Source organism: Macaca fascicularis, chromosome 1, assembly GCF_037993035.2.
Source record: "Macaca fascicularis isolate 582-1 chromosome 1, T2T-MFA8v1.1".
In the NCBI taxonomy this organism is placed as follows: Eukaryota; Metazoa; Chordata; class Mammalia; order Primates; family Cercopithecidae; genus Macaca; species Macaca fascicularis.
Window position 1 is genome coordinate 31,565,899 of NC_088375.1, and position 16,064 is coordinate 31,581,962.

Here is a 16,064-nt window from a genome sequence, read left to right on the forward strand (position 1 = left end):
ATTTCTGTTGTATTAAGAAATTTTGATTTTTTTTTTTTTTTGGAGACAGAGTCTCACACTGCCATTCAGGCTGGAGTGCAATGGCGCAATCTCAGTTCACTGCAACCTCTGCCTCCTGGGTTCAAGAGATTCTCCTGCCTCAGCCTCCTGAGTAGCTGGGTCTACAGGCGTGTGCCACCATACTCAGCTAATTTTTGTATTTTTAGTAGAGACGGGGTTTCTCAATGTTGGCCAGAATGGTCTCAATCTCTTGACCTTGTGATCCACCCGCCTCGGCCTCCCAAAGTGCTGGGGTTACAGGCATGAGCCACTGGCGCCTGGCTGGAATTTTGATTTTTAACTGACATTCAATTTTATTCAAAAGCCTTTGACATTTTTTGCATATGATCATGTTATTTTCTAAGTTGTGATAATTATGTTGTACTAATTTTGCAGAGTCATGGCATCTATTTTCTTTTCTTTAAAAAAAATTATATTAGGCCGGGCGCGGTGGCTCAAGCCTGTAATCCCAGCACTTTGGGAGGCCGAGACGGGCGGATCACGAGGTCAGGAGATCGAGACCATCCTGGCTAATATGGTGAAACCCCGTCTCTACTAAAAAATACAAAAAAACTAGCCGGGCGAGGTGGTGGGCGCCTGTAGTCCCAGCTACTCGGGAGGCTGAGGCAGGAGAATGGCGTAAACCCGGGAGGCGGAGCTTGCAGTGAGCTGAGATCCGGCCACTGCACTCCAGCCTGGGCGACAAAGCGAGACTCCGTCTCAAAAAAAAAAAAAAAAAAAAAATTATATTATTTATATTAAAAAAAAAAACACCTATAGCACCCAATATTCCCAGGCAGTCTCTTATCCAAGTACTAACTGGGCCTGACCATGCTTAGCTTCTAAGATCAGATGAGCTCAGGTGGATTCAGGGTATTATGCCCATAGACATGGCATCTATTGTAATGTATTATTTAATTACATTTAAATTTTTGAGATTTTTAATATTAATACGTGTGATAGATTTACAGTTTTCTTTGTGTTATCTTTGTCAAATTTAATAAAAGTGTTACATTGGATTTATAAACAAATTAAGAGGCAATGGGTGTGTTGGCTCCTGCCTGTAATCCTAGCACTTTGGGAGGCCAAGGCAGGAGAATCCCTTAAGACCAGAAGTTTGAGACCAGCCTAGGCAACATAGGGAGACCCTGTCTCTATTTTTAAAAAATAAAATAAAATAAAATAAAATAAAAATAAAATAAATTAAGAGGCTTCTCCTTTCTTTCTTCAATGAGCTGAAAAATTTAACATTCCTGAAATTATCTTGTCCTTGAAGTTTAAAAGAACTTGTTAAACTGAGCCAAGGGCAAATTTTTCCATTGGAAATACAATATGCAATTAGTTAAGTTAAAATTGATTAAAATTATTAGAATTTAAATTTTTTTGGTCGTGAAAACGACCCAGTTTTAGATTTAGCTAATCATAAAATAGTTTCCTATCTATAGGCATGATGCAATAAAAGCTGAAGAAACTGCTTTTCATTTTAAAAAATTATGTACAGGTTGAGTATCTCTTATCCGAAATGCTTGGGACCAGAAGTGTTTCAAACACTGGATTTGTCTCAGATTTTGGAATATTTGCATATACATAAAGGAGATGTCTTGGGGATAAGACCCAAATATATAACACAAAATTCATTTATGTTTCATATACATCTTTTACACATGGTCTGAAAGTAATTTTATACATTATTTTAAATAATTTTGTGCATGAAGTTTTGACTGCCATCCATCACAAGGTCAGGTGTGGAATTTTCAACTTGTGGTGTCAAGTTGGCTTTTAAGCATTTTTGGATATTGAAGCATTTTAGATTTTCAGAATAGGAATGTTCAAGCTATGTTGCATTCTAAAAATGTCCTATTTATTTAAGATAAAGCAATTACTCTTCCTGTATTTCTGTATGTCAGCAAATTATTCCACTTATACCTTATTCCAAAGTCTCCTGATTTCCACACTTACTTTTCCAGTTCCTCCTGTGAGTGTGCAAACGTACAGCTGGCCCCACGAGGGCATCCTCCTCTCTGCTTCATATCTCGACACATGTATGTTTTGTATTTGCTATGCTGTGGAGGCTAAAACCAAAATCAAAATATTAGATGTGTAATAATCCCCCACAAAAAAATACAAATTTTGTGTTGTCATTTTAGGATTTTGATAATCTAGATAAGTAATTCACATATTTATTTAGATTACCAAGAGCAAAAGTGCTGGAAAGTCATTCCGTCTGAAGTTTCAAAGTCCAAATATAAATAAAGCAAGAAGAAGGTAGTCCTAATTTTTCTGATATGTTGATATTAATTCTCAAACAAGTAGCATCATATAAATTCTTGAATAAATTTCATGGGCATTCTTACACTTGTTTTATATGGAAAAAGAAAAATCTCATGGGGGCACTATGATCTCATTTCCACTTTTTTTTTTGAGATGGAGTCTTACTCTGTTGCCCAGGCTGGAGTGCAGTGGTGCAATCTTGGCTCATTGCAACTTCCACCTTGCCAGCTCAAGCGATTCTCCTGCTTCAGTCTCCCGAGTAGCTGGGATTACAGGTGTCCACCACCGCACCTGGCTAATTTTTATATTTTCAGTAGAGACAGGGTTTCACCATGTTGGCCAGGCTGGTCTCGAACTCCTGACCTCAGGTGATCTGCCTGCCTCGGCCTCCCAAAGTGCTTGGGATTACAGGCGTGAGCTACTGTGCCCAGCCCATTTCCACATTTTATAATGAAAAAACAAACCACCGTAGTTTAAGACTTTCAAATATATAAATTATCTTCTAATATTTGTTTTGTACAATGTTCAATATAGCTATATGTATGCTTCCTTACAACACACCACAAAAACTACAAAAGGCCCTAAAATCAAAGAATATTCTGTAACTAATTCTTCTTGACACGCAGAACAATATACCAAGGACTTAAAATATCTCCAGAAGTACAAATGACACATATTATCTACAACTCAAGGATAAGGCAAGAGGATGGATTTGAAAGTTAATGAAATATGAGACACAACACTGAACTGGACAAAATTTAGTGTATTTTATCACCATATGGCAGACTTTAAAGGTTAATCTCATTACGTTTGTTATTTTCTTCAAGATGTCTAATGAAACAGAGAGTTAAAAATTGTAGGTTCTCCTTTCTTTTATGTCTATTCATAAATAAAAGCTTTGACCTGTGTTAGATAGGTTAGGAAAATCATATCCAGATTATTTTACTTAGCAGGATACTTTTTATATTTCTTGCCTCTTAAGCAAAAAGGAATACTGAATAATCACCTGAACCAGGTAAATTAAGAGTTTTAAGTTCACAGGCTTACTACTGCAAAATAAAAGATCTAATGAACCTAATATAAATCCTGAGAGCAAAATAAAATTACTGGGAATAAAATTTAAAAATCTAGCTATAAGAAGTTATTATACTCTACCGTTGTATTTCATCTAAAAACTGTGAGGGAAAGTTGACCCACTGGTATAACAGACACTATGAATGAAAAAAATTTTTAATTTTAATAAGAAAATCTATAGAAATTTGAATAGTATTGAAAAGATACAGTATTAGCACTAAAAAGTGATACTTATTGTCAAACCAAAATGTCATACAAACTAAAGAGAATAATAATTTTATATAAAAGGAATAAACTTCAGCACTGAATCTATATTCTCCATCAAATGCTGCCATATCCAATGTGAAGACTGACCCCAGCATGATATTAGATCAATAAGGATTATTTAATGTCAATATTGTCAGATAAAATTACCAGCCTAATGCAGTAAACTGTTAACCATGCCAAGGTAATTTATAGTTTCTATAGTCAGAGTCTCAAAATATTCATGTCATCTTTTTGGCTTTGCACCTGTAGGTATACCCACAGTGGTTTACCTATAGTTTTAAGGCATATCCACAGTGGATTAACTCTAAGTTTTAAACAGCTTCCTTACCTGCTGCTGATCTGCTCCTTTTTTGCTGTGGTTCTGGATATAATCAACCAGCCCATGTACCACTGTACGCACAGCAACCAGCCCGTTTTCCAGCTGTTCCCAAGTAGGAGGAGGAGCATCTATACAACCAATAATAATGTTTTAAACTCTAATGTTACTCAATATTTTCCCTAATATCAAATTAATAAAAGAGTTAGTTGACAACATTTCAGTGAAATCAAGTTTCACACCTTAACTTTTCAGAGAATAGCTTATTCACCTAACCATCATTTTAAAGGAATGGACATATTCTTTCAAAGCTGGGGTTGCAAACTGAAATAACCACAGGAACAAGAAAGGTAACAAGAAAGAGGTAAATAGGCCACACAATAGTAGTAACTGTCATTAGACTCTTAGGGTTGAGGAGACAACAGCGAGTGACAGGGACTGCTGAACTGGAGAGCGTGTCCCTCATCTAAGAGTATGGTTATAACTCAGCTTTAGATGATTGTTGTTATGTGACAATGCAAGGCTGGCACTGCCAAATACATTCACTGTTTCCCAGGGAAACCTGAAACTTAAGATTTTTAAGTAAAAATTTTTCAGTTTTAAAATGTTGGCATCTAAGAAATTTAGACCATTGCTCAGACCAACACTGAGTGGACTAAACAAAACTGAGGAGTGCCTGTAGTCAGTCAATTTGCATGTTTATTTTGAACTTTTATATAAATCAAGTTTTGGTAAACAAAAAGCTTAAAAAGTTTAATAAGCCAGGCACAGTGGCTCAGGCCTGTAATCTCAGCACTTTAGGAGGCCGAGGTAGGAGGATCACGAGATCAAGAGATGGAGACCATCCTGTCCAACATGAAAAAAAACCCCGTCTCTACTAAAAATACAAAAATTACCCAGGCATGGTGGCATGGGCCTATAGTCCCAGTTACTTGGGAGGCTGAGGCAGGAGAATTGCTTGAACCTGGCCGGGCGTGGTGGCTCAAGCCTGTAATCCCAGCACTTTGGGAGGCCGAGACGGGCAGATCACGAGGTCAGGAGATCGAGACCATCCTGGCTAACACAGTGAAACCCCGTCTCTACTAAAAAATACAAAAAAATAGCCGGGCGAGGTGGCGGGCGCCTGTAGTCCCAGCTACTCAGGAGGCTGAGGCAGGAGAATGGCGCAAACCCGGGAGGCGGAGCTTGCAGTGAGCTGAGATTGGGCCACTGCACTCCAGCCTGGGCGACAGAGCGAGACTCCGTCTCAAAAAACAAACAAACAAACAAACAAACAAACAAAGAATTGCTTGAACCTGGGAGGCGGAGGTTGCAGTGAGCCGAGATCACGCCACTGCACTCCATCCTGGTGACAGAGCGAAACTCCGTCTCAAGAAAAAAAAAAAAAATTTAATAGAAGAGCTATTATATAAAGTAACTCTGCTACATGTCTTCTTCATTTAGTAGGTATTTGCCCTATGCCAGCACTTTGATTTATAAAAGAAAAATTAACTATAAGGCTAAATATAAAATATTCTTTAAAAGAAATACATAAAATGAAACTAGAAGAGAGATGCAGAGATAACTTCCTGCTCAGACATCCTGAAAGAATTCTAGGGGATGGCATTTGAACTGGGCTTTGAAGGACACATGGAATCTGAAAAGGAAAAAAGGTAAAGAGAACAAGTATTCAAAAAAGTAGTTTTTGGAACACTTGCTAAATCTGAGTTATTGTTCTAGTTGTTGGGTAAGCAATAGTGATTAAAACAAAAATCCTCATTATATTCAAGGAGAAGAGCCAGATAATAACCAAGACAAATAAGCAAAATATACAGTAGTATTTAGATAATGTTGAATTGAAAAAATAGAACTAAGAAAAGTGGGGCCAATGTGTAAAATTTTAGACAGAGGCAATCTGCTCGTCTTGGCCTCCCAAAGAGCTAAGATTACAGGCGTGAGCCACTGCACTCTACTAAAAATACAAAAAAAAATTAGCTGGGCATGGTGGCACATGCCTGTAGTTCCAGCTACTCGGGAAGCTGAGGCAGGAGAATCACTTCAACCTGGGAGGCGGAAGTTGCAGTGAGCTGAGATCGCACCACTGCACTCCAGCCTGGTCAATAGAGGGAGACTCTGTCTCAAAAGAAAAAAAGAAAAATTTAGACAGAGGCCAGAAAAGTCCTCCTTGAGAAGGTTACATTTGATTAAAGACCTGAAAGAAGGGCTTAAGTGTGCCTACTGGAGATATTAGGGGAAAAATATCCAAGTTAGAGGGAAGAATAAGTGCAAAGTCCTTAATGTGAGAAGTGTGCCCGGCATGTTGCATGGAGATAGAACCAGAGAAGAGGAAATTAAGAGAAAAAAAGGGTAGGAAATGAGGTTTGAGAGAGGTAATGGAAGACCAGACCACACGAGACCCTATAGATCATGGGAGAGATTTTGGCTTTTACTCTGAGTGACAGAAAGCCATAGGAGAATTTATGAGCAGAGGGTGACAGGGTCACTCTGGCTCTTTTGCTAAAATCAGTTAGACAACAGGAGGCTATTCCATAATCTCCTGAGAGATGGCAATGGTAGCAGTGAAGGTAGATGGATTCTGGATGGATTTTAAAGGTAGGGCCTACAGAATTTGCTAACGGATCAGATATACATTATGAGAGAAAGAAGAGTTGAGATTTTTGGACTAAGCAACTGGAAGGATAGAGTTGCCACAAACAGGATGGCAGGGAAGAGCTCATTTTTAGATAGATTCAGTTTGAAATGCTTATCAGATATAAGATGATGGATGCTGAGAAAGCTTTTTTTTTTTTTTTTTTTTTTAACGGAGTCTTGTTCTGTCATCAGGCTAGAGTGCAGTGGCACAATCTCGGCTCACAGCAACCTCCACCTTCTGGGTTCAAGCGATTCTCCTGTCTCAGCCTCCCAAGCAGCTGGGACTACAGGGGCCCGCCACCACATCCAACTAGTTTTTGTATTTTTAGTAGAGACGGGGTTTCACCATGTTGGCCAGGATGGTCTCAATGTCTTGACCTTGTGATCCACCCACCTCAGCCTCCCAAAGTGCTGGGATTACAGGCGTGAGCCACTGCACCTGGCCGAGAAAGCAGTTTTATATGCAAGTTCAGGAAAAAGGCATGGGCTGGATATATATTTCAAACTCTAAAAGACTATCAATTGTAATGCATATTACTTTATGTGCCACCAAAGAAAAAAAAAGATTGTTAATTATAATATGTCTTCACACAAATGCATTCCAATTTCAGAAATGCTAAGATCTGAAATAATTATGAACCTCAAAACTGATAAAAATACAGTAAATTTGTGAGTTATATAAATTATATTTGAAGCTATGAGATAGATAAGATTATCTAGGAAACAGGTATAGGATTAAACTCTGAGAACACTCCAAAGAGTACAGGATACGGAGACGAGAAGGCAGAGGATGCTGAGGAGAGTTCAATAAAGTAAGAAGAGAATTAGTAGCTTAGAAGCCAAGAAAAAAGCATTTCAAGGAAGAGAGAGTACAGAACAATGGCCAGGCACGGTGGCTCATGCCTGTAATCCTAGCACTTTGGGAAGCCGAGGCAGGCGGGTCACCTGAGGTCAGGAGTTTGAGAACAGCCTGGCCAACACGGTGAAGCCCTGTTTCTATTAAAGATACTAAAAATAAAAATAAATAATGATAACAAATTAGCTGGATGTGGTGGTGCAGGCCTGTAATCCTAGCTACACGGGACAAGAATTGCTTGAACCTGGAAGGCAGAGGTTGCAGTGAAGCGAGATCTTGCCATCGCACTCCAGCCTGGGGGACAGAGTGAAACTGTGTCTCCAAAAATAAATAAATAAAATGTTAAATGCTGCTAAATCAAGTACAGTAAGAACTGAGAGCTGACCTTTGGAATTAGCTACATGGAAGTAGTTTACAACCTTGGATAGAGCAGTGGAGATAAATGCCTGACTGGAGTTGAGTTCAAGAGAGTGCCAAAACAAGAAATGAAGCAGTAGGTAGATGAGAAACGGGGTCAAAAATGGATTAGGAACTTGTGGAAGTTCTCTTTTGACTGCTCAGGATGATCAAAGCACAGCAGTAGGGGGGAAAAATCACTATATATTCTAGTAACATTGATCTGGTTTACTAAGCAATTTTAGGAGCAAACCTATAAAAGTAGGCTGATAAAAAACTAAGAGGGCTCTGAATGCCATAGTCATCAGTGTCAAACTTTATTCCGTGAGCAATTCTACAAACAATGAAAATTTATGAGTGTGGAAGCAAGATCAGGGATGTGATTTCTTTTATAGCAGTAAGTAGACTGGATTGGAGGAACTCACAGTAGAGGAACTTGTAAGACATTCAGTCTCAGGGAAAAGGAGGCTCTCAAAGGAAGTAATCATAAGCAGGGGATATAGGGACATTGTGAAAGAAGAACAGATAAATCCTATTGTATGAAATGGTATGTAAAACAAGTGAAAGGAAAAGATGAGGCAAGACAAAATATTAAGGTTTTAAACTTACATACCTCAGAGAATGAGGTCATTATCAGAAAGAGGAAACATTAGAGGAAGAGCAAGTATCAAGTAATGATGAGCTTGCTTTGAAGCACTCAGAGGAGATGATGGAAAATCTCAGCAAGCATTGGGAGATGTATCTGGAATGGATGCAGAGACAATAGTGACAGATATTTGGGAGTCTGTATTCTACATGAAAGTAATACCTGCTGCTAAGAATGAATAACCACTATCAGAGCATGTAGAGAAAACAAAATCCCAAGAGCATAACCTGCCTACTCTTTAGTGGGCAGGAGGGGAAAGCATGGTACAAATATGACAGAAGTAGCACTCAGGTCAGAAGAGAACTATGAGATCACAGAAAGATATCAAAAAAGTGCTCAACAACATTATCCAAATGCTGAAAACAAATGGGAGTGATTTAAAGACTAAGACAAAGTTTTTGGAATCAGAGACTGGGAACCTACTAGCAAATATTAAGAGAGCTTCAGATCAGTAGTAGGAATAAACACAGAGAAGCTAAAATATCTTAGATGTAAGTATAAGGTGAAAAATGAAGGTTGGGTACATTTTCAGCTTAAGAAGAAGGAGCAGAAAAAGCCTAAGTAAACATATACAAGAGAGGATACTTGAAGGAACAAGATATTATGGTGAGGGCAAAAACAGGATCAAGGAAATGCAACTAAGGATACATAATACAGAAAAAAAAAATGAGAAAAATGAGATTTGGAAGAGGTAAGAATGGTAAAATACAACACAATTTTGTGATGGGAGAAAGAAGAAACATAAAGAAGCCCAGAGATCTATTTTCCTGACGAAATGAGCAACAGTATAAAAAGTATTAAATAAATATTAAAGTGAACTAACCTGAGATAAAGAGGGAAAATATTTAAAATGGAAACTTAAAATACTGTAAAAAAGATCTGGAGTAACTACTTTAGGAAACCCTAGAGGAAGAACAAAAGATAATGAAAGAATCACTGAGCAGCACAAAAGGCACATATAAGACAGTCCATTAATTTCCCATGGGTTTACCTGGACTAGGGTCAATGTTTGCTAACAGCTCCAAATGGGGTCTTAGTCGGTTCAAGTTTGCTGGGTCTCCAGTCCGCTGGAGAGCAATTGTTAGTTCCTGAACACTCTGTGCAAAAGAGGCTGGGGTCTGCAACTTAAAAAAGATAAACGTTAACTTTCCCAAAGGTCGGATAATCTTTTAAATACAAAGATTATTTATATCACAATCATTTTTACAATTTATTAAATTTAATTTTTATCTTCCCATACACTCTACACTCTGGGCAGATTAGATTACTTGCTACCTAAATAAATTCTCTACTTCTCTGCATCTAGAGCTTGGCACATTGTGTACTGTATTGCCTCTGCTGTCACATTCTTCAAATGTGAGACCTCTCTCAATTCAGCCTCCCATCAGTTAGATATATTGATGAGTCATCTTTGTGAATTGTTAATTCCTGTTTCTCTCTCCATTAATTTACTAGAATTAGTGCTTTTCTCATCACTTTTAATAAATTCTCTTTTGTATTATCCAATATGGTAACCTTAGCAATATGTGGCTATTTAAATTTAAGTTAATTAAATAAAATAAAAATTTCAGTGCATCGGTTGCAAAAGTCACATTTCAAGTGCTTAATAGCCATGTGTGACTAGTGATCACCATATTGGACAGTGCATACACAGAACATTTTCATGATTACAGAAAGTTCTGTTGCTCTATGAAATATCACACACATCGCAAAGTTTACCAGTTTGTTGTACAAAGGTCTCTGGATATTAAATTTAAAGCACTGCGGGTGATGTGAGAAAATTATTGTAGGATATACACCTAGTTACCAGTTCAGTTCAGACAGGAAGATTAACCACCTTGTAGAATCTTTATAAAAGGCAAGCCAGGCCAGGCACAGTGGCTCACGCCTGTAATCCTAGCACTTTGGGAGGCTGTGGTGGGCAGATCACGAGGTCAGGAGTTCGAGATCAGCCTGGCCAACATGGTGAATCCCCATCTTCACTAAAGATACAAAAAATTCGCTGGGTGTGGTAGCGCGTGCCTATAATCCCAGCTACTTGGGAGGCTGAGGCAGGAGAATCGCTTGAACCTGGGAGACAGAGATTGCAGTGAGCCGAGATAGTGCCACTGCACTCCAGCCTGGGTGACAGAGCAAGACTCCGTCTCGAAAAAAAAAGAAAAAAGCAAACCAAGTTTCTCTTCAGAGGTAGAAAGGTACTCCTTTAATAGATCATTACTAAGCATTTCCATAAATTATAAATCAGTTGCAAAACTTAAGATACAAGCTCCTGTCCAAATCTAAGAGTTACAGGTAAAGTCTGGTTAAAGGTATCCAGAGAAGACTTACAGGACAGAGCAAACAACCTACATTGTAACTAAAAATTATGTACCACCTTTTTTTCCCCCTAAAGAGATAGGGTCTCACATAGCTCACTGCACCCTCAAACTCCTGAGCTCAAGGATTCTCCCACCACAGCCTCCCAACTAGGTGGGACTACAGGTGTCTACCACCACACCTGGCTATGGTTTTTTTTTTTTTGGTAGCGATGAATGTCCCAATGTTTCCCAGGTTGTGCCCGAACTCCTGGCCTCAAGCAATCCTCCTACCTTGGCCTCTCAAAGTGCTGAGATTACAGGCATAATCCACTGTGCCCACCCTACACCAGGCATTTAAAACACGTATTTCCCAATTCTCACTGTATTACCCATTCAAGGGATTCTATCTTTAGAAATAGAAAAAAAAAAAAAAGGAGCGGGGGGGGAATAGTTTGGTAAAAGGTTAGTGTATTCTACAGTGAGAATGCCCAAGTTCATATCCACTTCTGTCATTTACTATCTATGTGATGCTGGAAAAACATATTAACTTCCCTTTGTCTTTGTCTAAAATGGATAATACAGGGCTGTTGAGAGGATTAAATGAATTATTTAAAACCACTAGATACATACTAAAATTTTAGTAAATGTTCATTATTATTTTTTTTAGGTTACTCTTACTATTTGACTCTATTTCTCTAAATTAAATGTAGAGTGGTCTCTAGAGTGGGCAATCATCTCTGTGATTCTAGTAAAAATAAAATAAAATATAAAATAAATAAAATTAAAAATATAAACTAATCATCTCTTTATACGAACAAAGTGGTATTATAATGTGATTGGTTATGACATGACACTGGCTATAACTACAATTTACAAAAGCTATACAGTATTCACTTTAATATACATTTGTTAAATGAATTACCAAAAGGCCAAGATTAGTCCAAGAAGTAAGGAACAAAAAAGGTTCTACCTTGTCAATAATGGACTGCATATGAGATTTGTGAGACTGGTCTCCATAAAGCAAAGAGGACCATTGGTCTGGTGCAATTCGTAAGCCTGCTTCCATAGCAATCTGCACTATCTGGGAGTCATGTTCTCGCCGCAGAGCTTCATAGGTTCTAAATTCTTCTTTCAGCTGCATCAAAGAAGAGTCTTCATCACGTTTGGTGACCTAATAAGACACAAATAATCTCATAATGAAGTCAAAAAAATTAGTTTATGCTTTATATGAACACATAATTTTTAACGTAACAATTTTAGCAGCAACAACAAGATTAAATGAATATACCATTTGCCTGCAAAATATTTTCTCCTCAACTTGTTGAGGTAGGTATATTGTTATCATCCCATTCTAAGTCAAGTTGGATTTAGGCCAACATTTTCTGGATAGGTCTTTCAGAAAGAATAAATACAGGCTGAAAATCTCTTATCCAAAATGCCTGGGCCAGAAGTGTTATCAGATTTCAGATTTTTTCAAATTTTGGAATATCTGCATTAAACCACTTGAATATCCTTACTCTGAAAATCTGAAATGCTCCAATGAGCATGTGAGCATCATGCTGGTGTTCAAAAAGTTTTGGATTTTGGATTTTTGTATAGTCAATCTGTATGTGCTGGAATGAAATCCAACGATTTGACAGACTTTAACATATACATGCAGTTTAAGGTGTGTATGTGTGTATATGCATTTTTTAAAAGAAAAAAACACTAATACGATTATATATTCTGAAAAACAATATGTTTCTTCTCCATAAATGTGGATTATGACTCTTGGGCTTGCCTGACAATGAGCTAGTTGGGATTGATGACTGCAGAGCTTCAGATGCTGGTTTAACTCTAACAATGATTTAATTTGTACTTGGCTTAATTCTCCATGGAGTTTTGTGGGATGGGCTACTACCAGAAAGTGTAAAGTGTGAGATGCTAGACTAGAATAATCATAATGATTATGATTAAATAATATCATTTAGTAATAAAAATAGCTACCACGTTTTGAGCACCTGGCATGTGCCAGCCAATATATTAAATTATATTATTAACCATTATAGTACTGGATTAACTCATTGACTTCTCTTGTTGAGGCAGGTGTACTGTTATCACCCCAATATCTTACATTCTGAGTCAAGTTGGATTTAGGCCAAATGCTTAACAAATCAAAGCAAAATAATTAAGTCTAGCTTAAGATAACCTCTACCCTAACATATTTCAGAACACGTTTTACCTTGTTAACCTTTTATTGCCATAAGGACTCATATTCTTCTTGTATATAATTCCTGTTTTTTTCCCTCTCACCAAAGAAACTACAAAATATTGTAATCAGGACTTCTAAGTCACACTGATAAAAAATTAATGTGAGTGGTGGCATGTGCCTGTAGTCCAGCTACTGAGGCTGAGCGGAAGGATTGCTTAAGCCCAAGAGTTGAAGGCCAGCCTGGGCAACACGGCAAGACTCTATCGCTCAAAAAACAAGTAAATAAATAAATGCATTCTATTCTTATTACAAGGAAGAAAGTCTAACTTACTTTTTGTTAGGAACATCTATATAAGACCAAATTGATAAAAATCAAGAACTACAGTCACAAAAACTGAATATATTGTGCCATTATTAAAAGGCAAGTCAAAAGACCAAATGCATATGTTTAGCACTCCCTCAATATATGCTGAACCTCATTAAAATGTAAAGTATGCTTTCTATATGTAACAATGGTTCCTTGAACTTGGCTCTCACCACTCAATCTTTAACTAAAAACAATCAAGGATTTCCAAGAGATGAAATGTCTAAGTCTCAGAACTTTATTCTACTAAGAAAGAACAAATTATCTTGCAGCTCAAAAGGCTTTTCCAATGGAAATACAGGAGACACTAAAAGGACACAGCCAGAATACAGCTGTATGGATACATATTCCTGCAAGGAAAATAATCATGACCTGAGTGAAAAAGCAGCTTTTTACAAATTTCCAATTTTCTTTATTCCTGTTTTTTTTTTTTTAGGTGGAGTCTTGCTCCATCACCCAGGCTAGAGTGCAGTGGCATGATCTTGGCTCACTGTAACCTCTGTCTCCCAGGTTCAAGCAATTCTCCTGCCTCACCCTCCCCAGTAGCTGGGATTACAGGTGTGTGCCACCACAACTGGCTAATTATTTTTTATTTTTAGTACACACAGGTTTTTTCACTAAGTTGGCGAGGCTGGTCTCGAACTCAAATGATCTGCCCACCTCAGCCTCCCAAAGTGCTGGAATTACAGGCGTGAGCTACTGCGCCTGGCCATATTCCTGTTAATGCTTTAGAGTTCAGAGAGGTTCACTTCATGGGTATTCTGGGTTTTCTTGAGTCACGTATTCTTCTTTACAGGGGAGGGTTGAATGTTTTCTTTCCAAAGCTTCCTATACTGTATCTGTCTGGTGCCGTTAATGGATAACAATTAACAATGGAAGCAGATAGACGTTCCAGAATGTATTCTGAACTGCACTGTAAAATCATGTTACTCTAACCACTACAACAAGAGTGAGTTATTCAGAGACAATCTGGACCAGTTAAAGTAATTTTAGCTAGAGGTTCTTACAGCTTCAGTGGTACCTATAGAAAATAGAGGCCCATTTTCAACATATAGTCTGACTCCACAAAGACACAGAATAAGACCAGCATTTAGCTAGAGCTTTAAAAATTTTGTTTAAATGAAATCTATATGCTCTTCTGCTAATTTTGTAAACCATTTCCTCCTTCTCAAAGGATGAGAGAACAGAATTTAGTAGGATAGCTAATGTGGCATTTTTTTAGTTTATGAGTGTCAGATAACAAGAATGTGGTGATCTGAGAATGGATTTCCTTACAGCTAGCATGAATTAATTAATTTTTTTAAAGACACGGTTTTCAAGTACTGGTTATAAGCTGTGTCAGAATCAAGACAGTTTGATTTTTAAAAGTCAGGAAAATAGGCTGGGTGTGATGGGTCATGCCTGTAATCCCAGCACTTTGGGAGACCGAGGTGGGCAGACCATCTGAGGTCAGGAGTTCAAGACCAGCCTGGCCAACATGGTGAAACCCTGTCTTTACTAAAAGTTAAAAAAAAAAAAAAATAGCCAGGTATGGTGGCAGGCACCTGTAATCCCAGCTACTTAGAAGGCTGGAAGCAGGAGAACTGCTTTACCCAGAAGGCAGAGGATGCAGTGAGCCAAGACTACACCACTGTACTCCAGACTGGGTGACGGAGCAAGACTGCATCTCAAAAAAAAAGTCAGAAAAATAATACTGGATGAACAATAAATGATACATGGTGAGTAGCAATGTTTGAGGCGGTGCTTATTCAATTTGGGATAAGAGACTATGTCCAGCATTACCATATAGACTGAAATGGCAAATGGAACTTCATTACTGCATATGTGGAATTACACTAGGAGAAAATCTCTGAATAAAATTTATTTGGCTGGGCACGGTGGCTCACGCTTGTAATCCCAGCATTTTGGGAGGCTGAGGCGGGCAGATCACCTGAGGTCAGGAGTTTGAGACCAGCCTGGCCAACATGGTGAAACTCCGTCTCTACTAAAAACACAAAAATTAGCCGGGCATGGTGATGGGCACCTGTAATCCCAGCTACTCGGGAGGCTGAGACAGGAGAATCGCTTGAACCCAGGAGGTGGAGGCTGCAGTGAGCAGAGATCGTGCACTACACTCCAGCCTGGGCGACAGCAAGACTTCGTCTCAAAAAAATAAAAATAAATAAATAAAATTTATTTGTGCTTCAGTAACTCTGTCTTCAGACCAATTCTGCACAGTCTTGGTAAGAAACTGACATAGTTTCTTAGTCTCTTCGAATACAAAAATCTACAAACCTTGATTTGATCTATGTTGTTCAATATCAAACATACAAAAACTCAATATAATAGGATTTAACTATAATAAGACACCATCTACATTCTTTAAAATAATACAGAAAAATTGCTGAAATTTCCTGAAAAGACACAGGCAACTTTATTAAACTCAAAGTTTTACTACTTAAGTTTGGGGAAATAACAATGCTTCCTTTCAAGCTGAGCTTTAATGTAGGTTCATACCTTGAAACAGGAGGCTCTATAAAGGAGCTGAACAACATGCCCAATGCTAGTTTTAGAGGCTTGAGGAAACCGTGGCTCCAACCTTTGCACCACAAAGAGAACCAATACTTTTCTTGATAAAGCAGAACCATCTTCTAAGGCCAGCAGAACCAGTTTTAAAGCTTCCTCCTGCATTGCTAGGGAAAGTTGGGCAAAACCAAAATTTATCAAGTACATAGAT

The 16,064-nt window shown here is 38.1% G+C and overlaps 1 protein-coding gene and 1 pseudogene across 9 annotated transcripts in view; both read right to left on the bottom strand.

Annotated features, from left to right (window-relative positions):
• RC3H1 (ring finger and CCCH-type domains 1) overlaps positions 1–16,064 on the bottom strand; it is a 92,159-nt gene that overhangs the window by 37,944 nt on the left and 38,151 nt on the right. For all 9 annotated transcript variants that reach the window (XM_074015266.1, XM_074015195.1, XM_005540039.5 and 6 more), the window contains exons 5-9: positions 15,845–16,020; positions 11,764–11,964; positions 9,488–9,620; positions 3,980–4,098; positions 1,999–2,111 (exon numbers count right to left, since the gene is read on the bottom strand). In XM_074015266.1, the coding sequence (XP_073871367.1) occupies positions 1,999–2,111; positions 3,980–4,098; positions 9,488–9,620; positions 11,764–11,964; positions 15,845–16,020 (742 nt within the window). The remainder of the gene's footprint in view (positions 1–1,998; positions 2,112–3,979; positions 4,099–9,487; positions 9,621–11,763; positions 11,965–15,844; positions 16,021–16,064) is intronic.
• On the bottom strand, positions 811–929 carry LOC123571273 (5S ribosomal RNA; annotated as a pseudogene).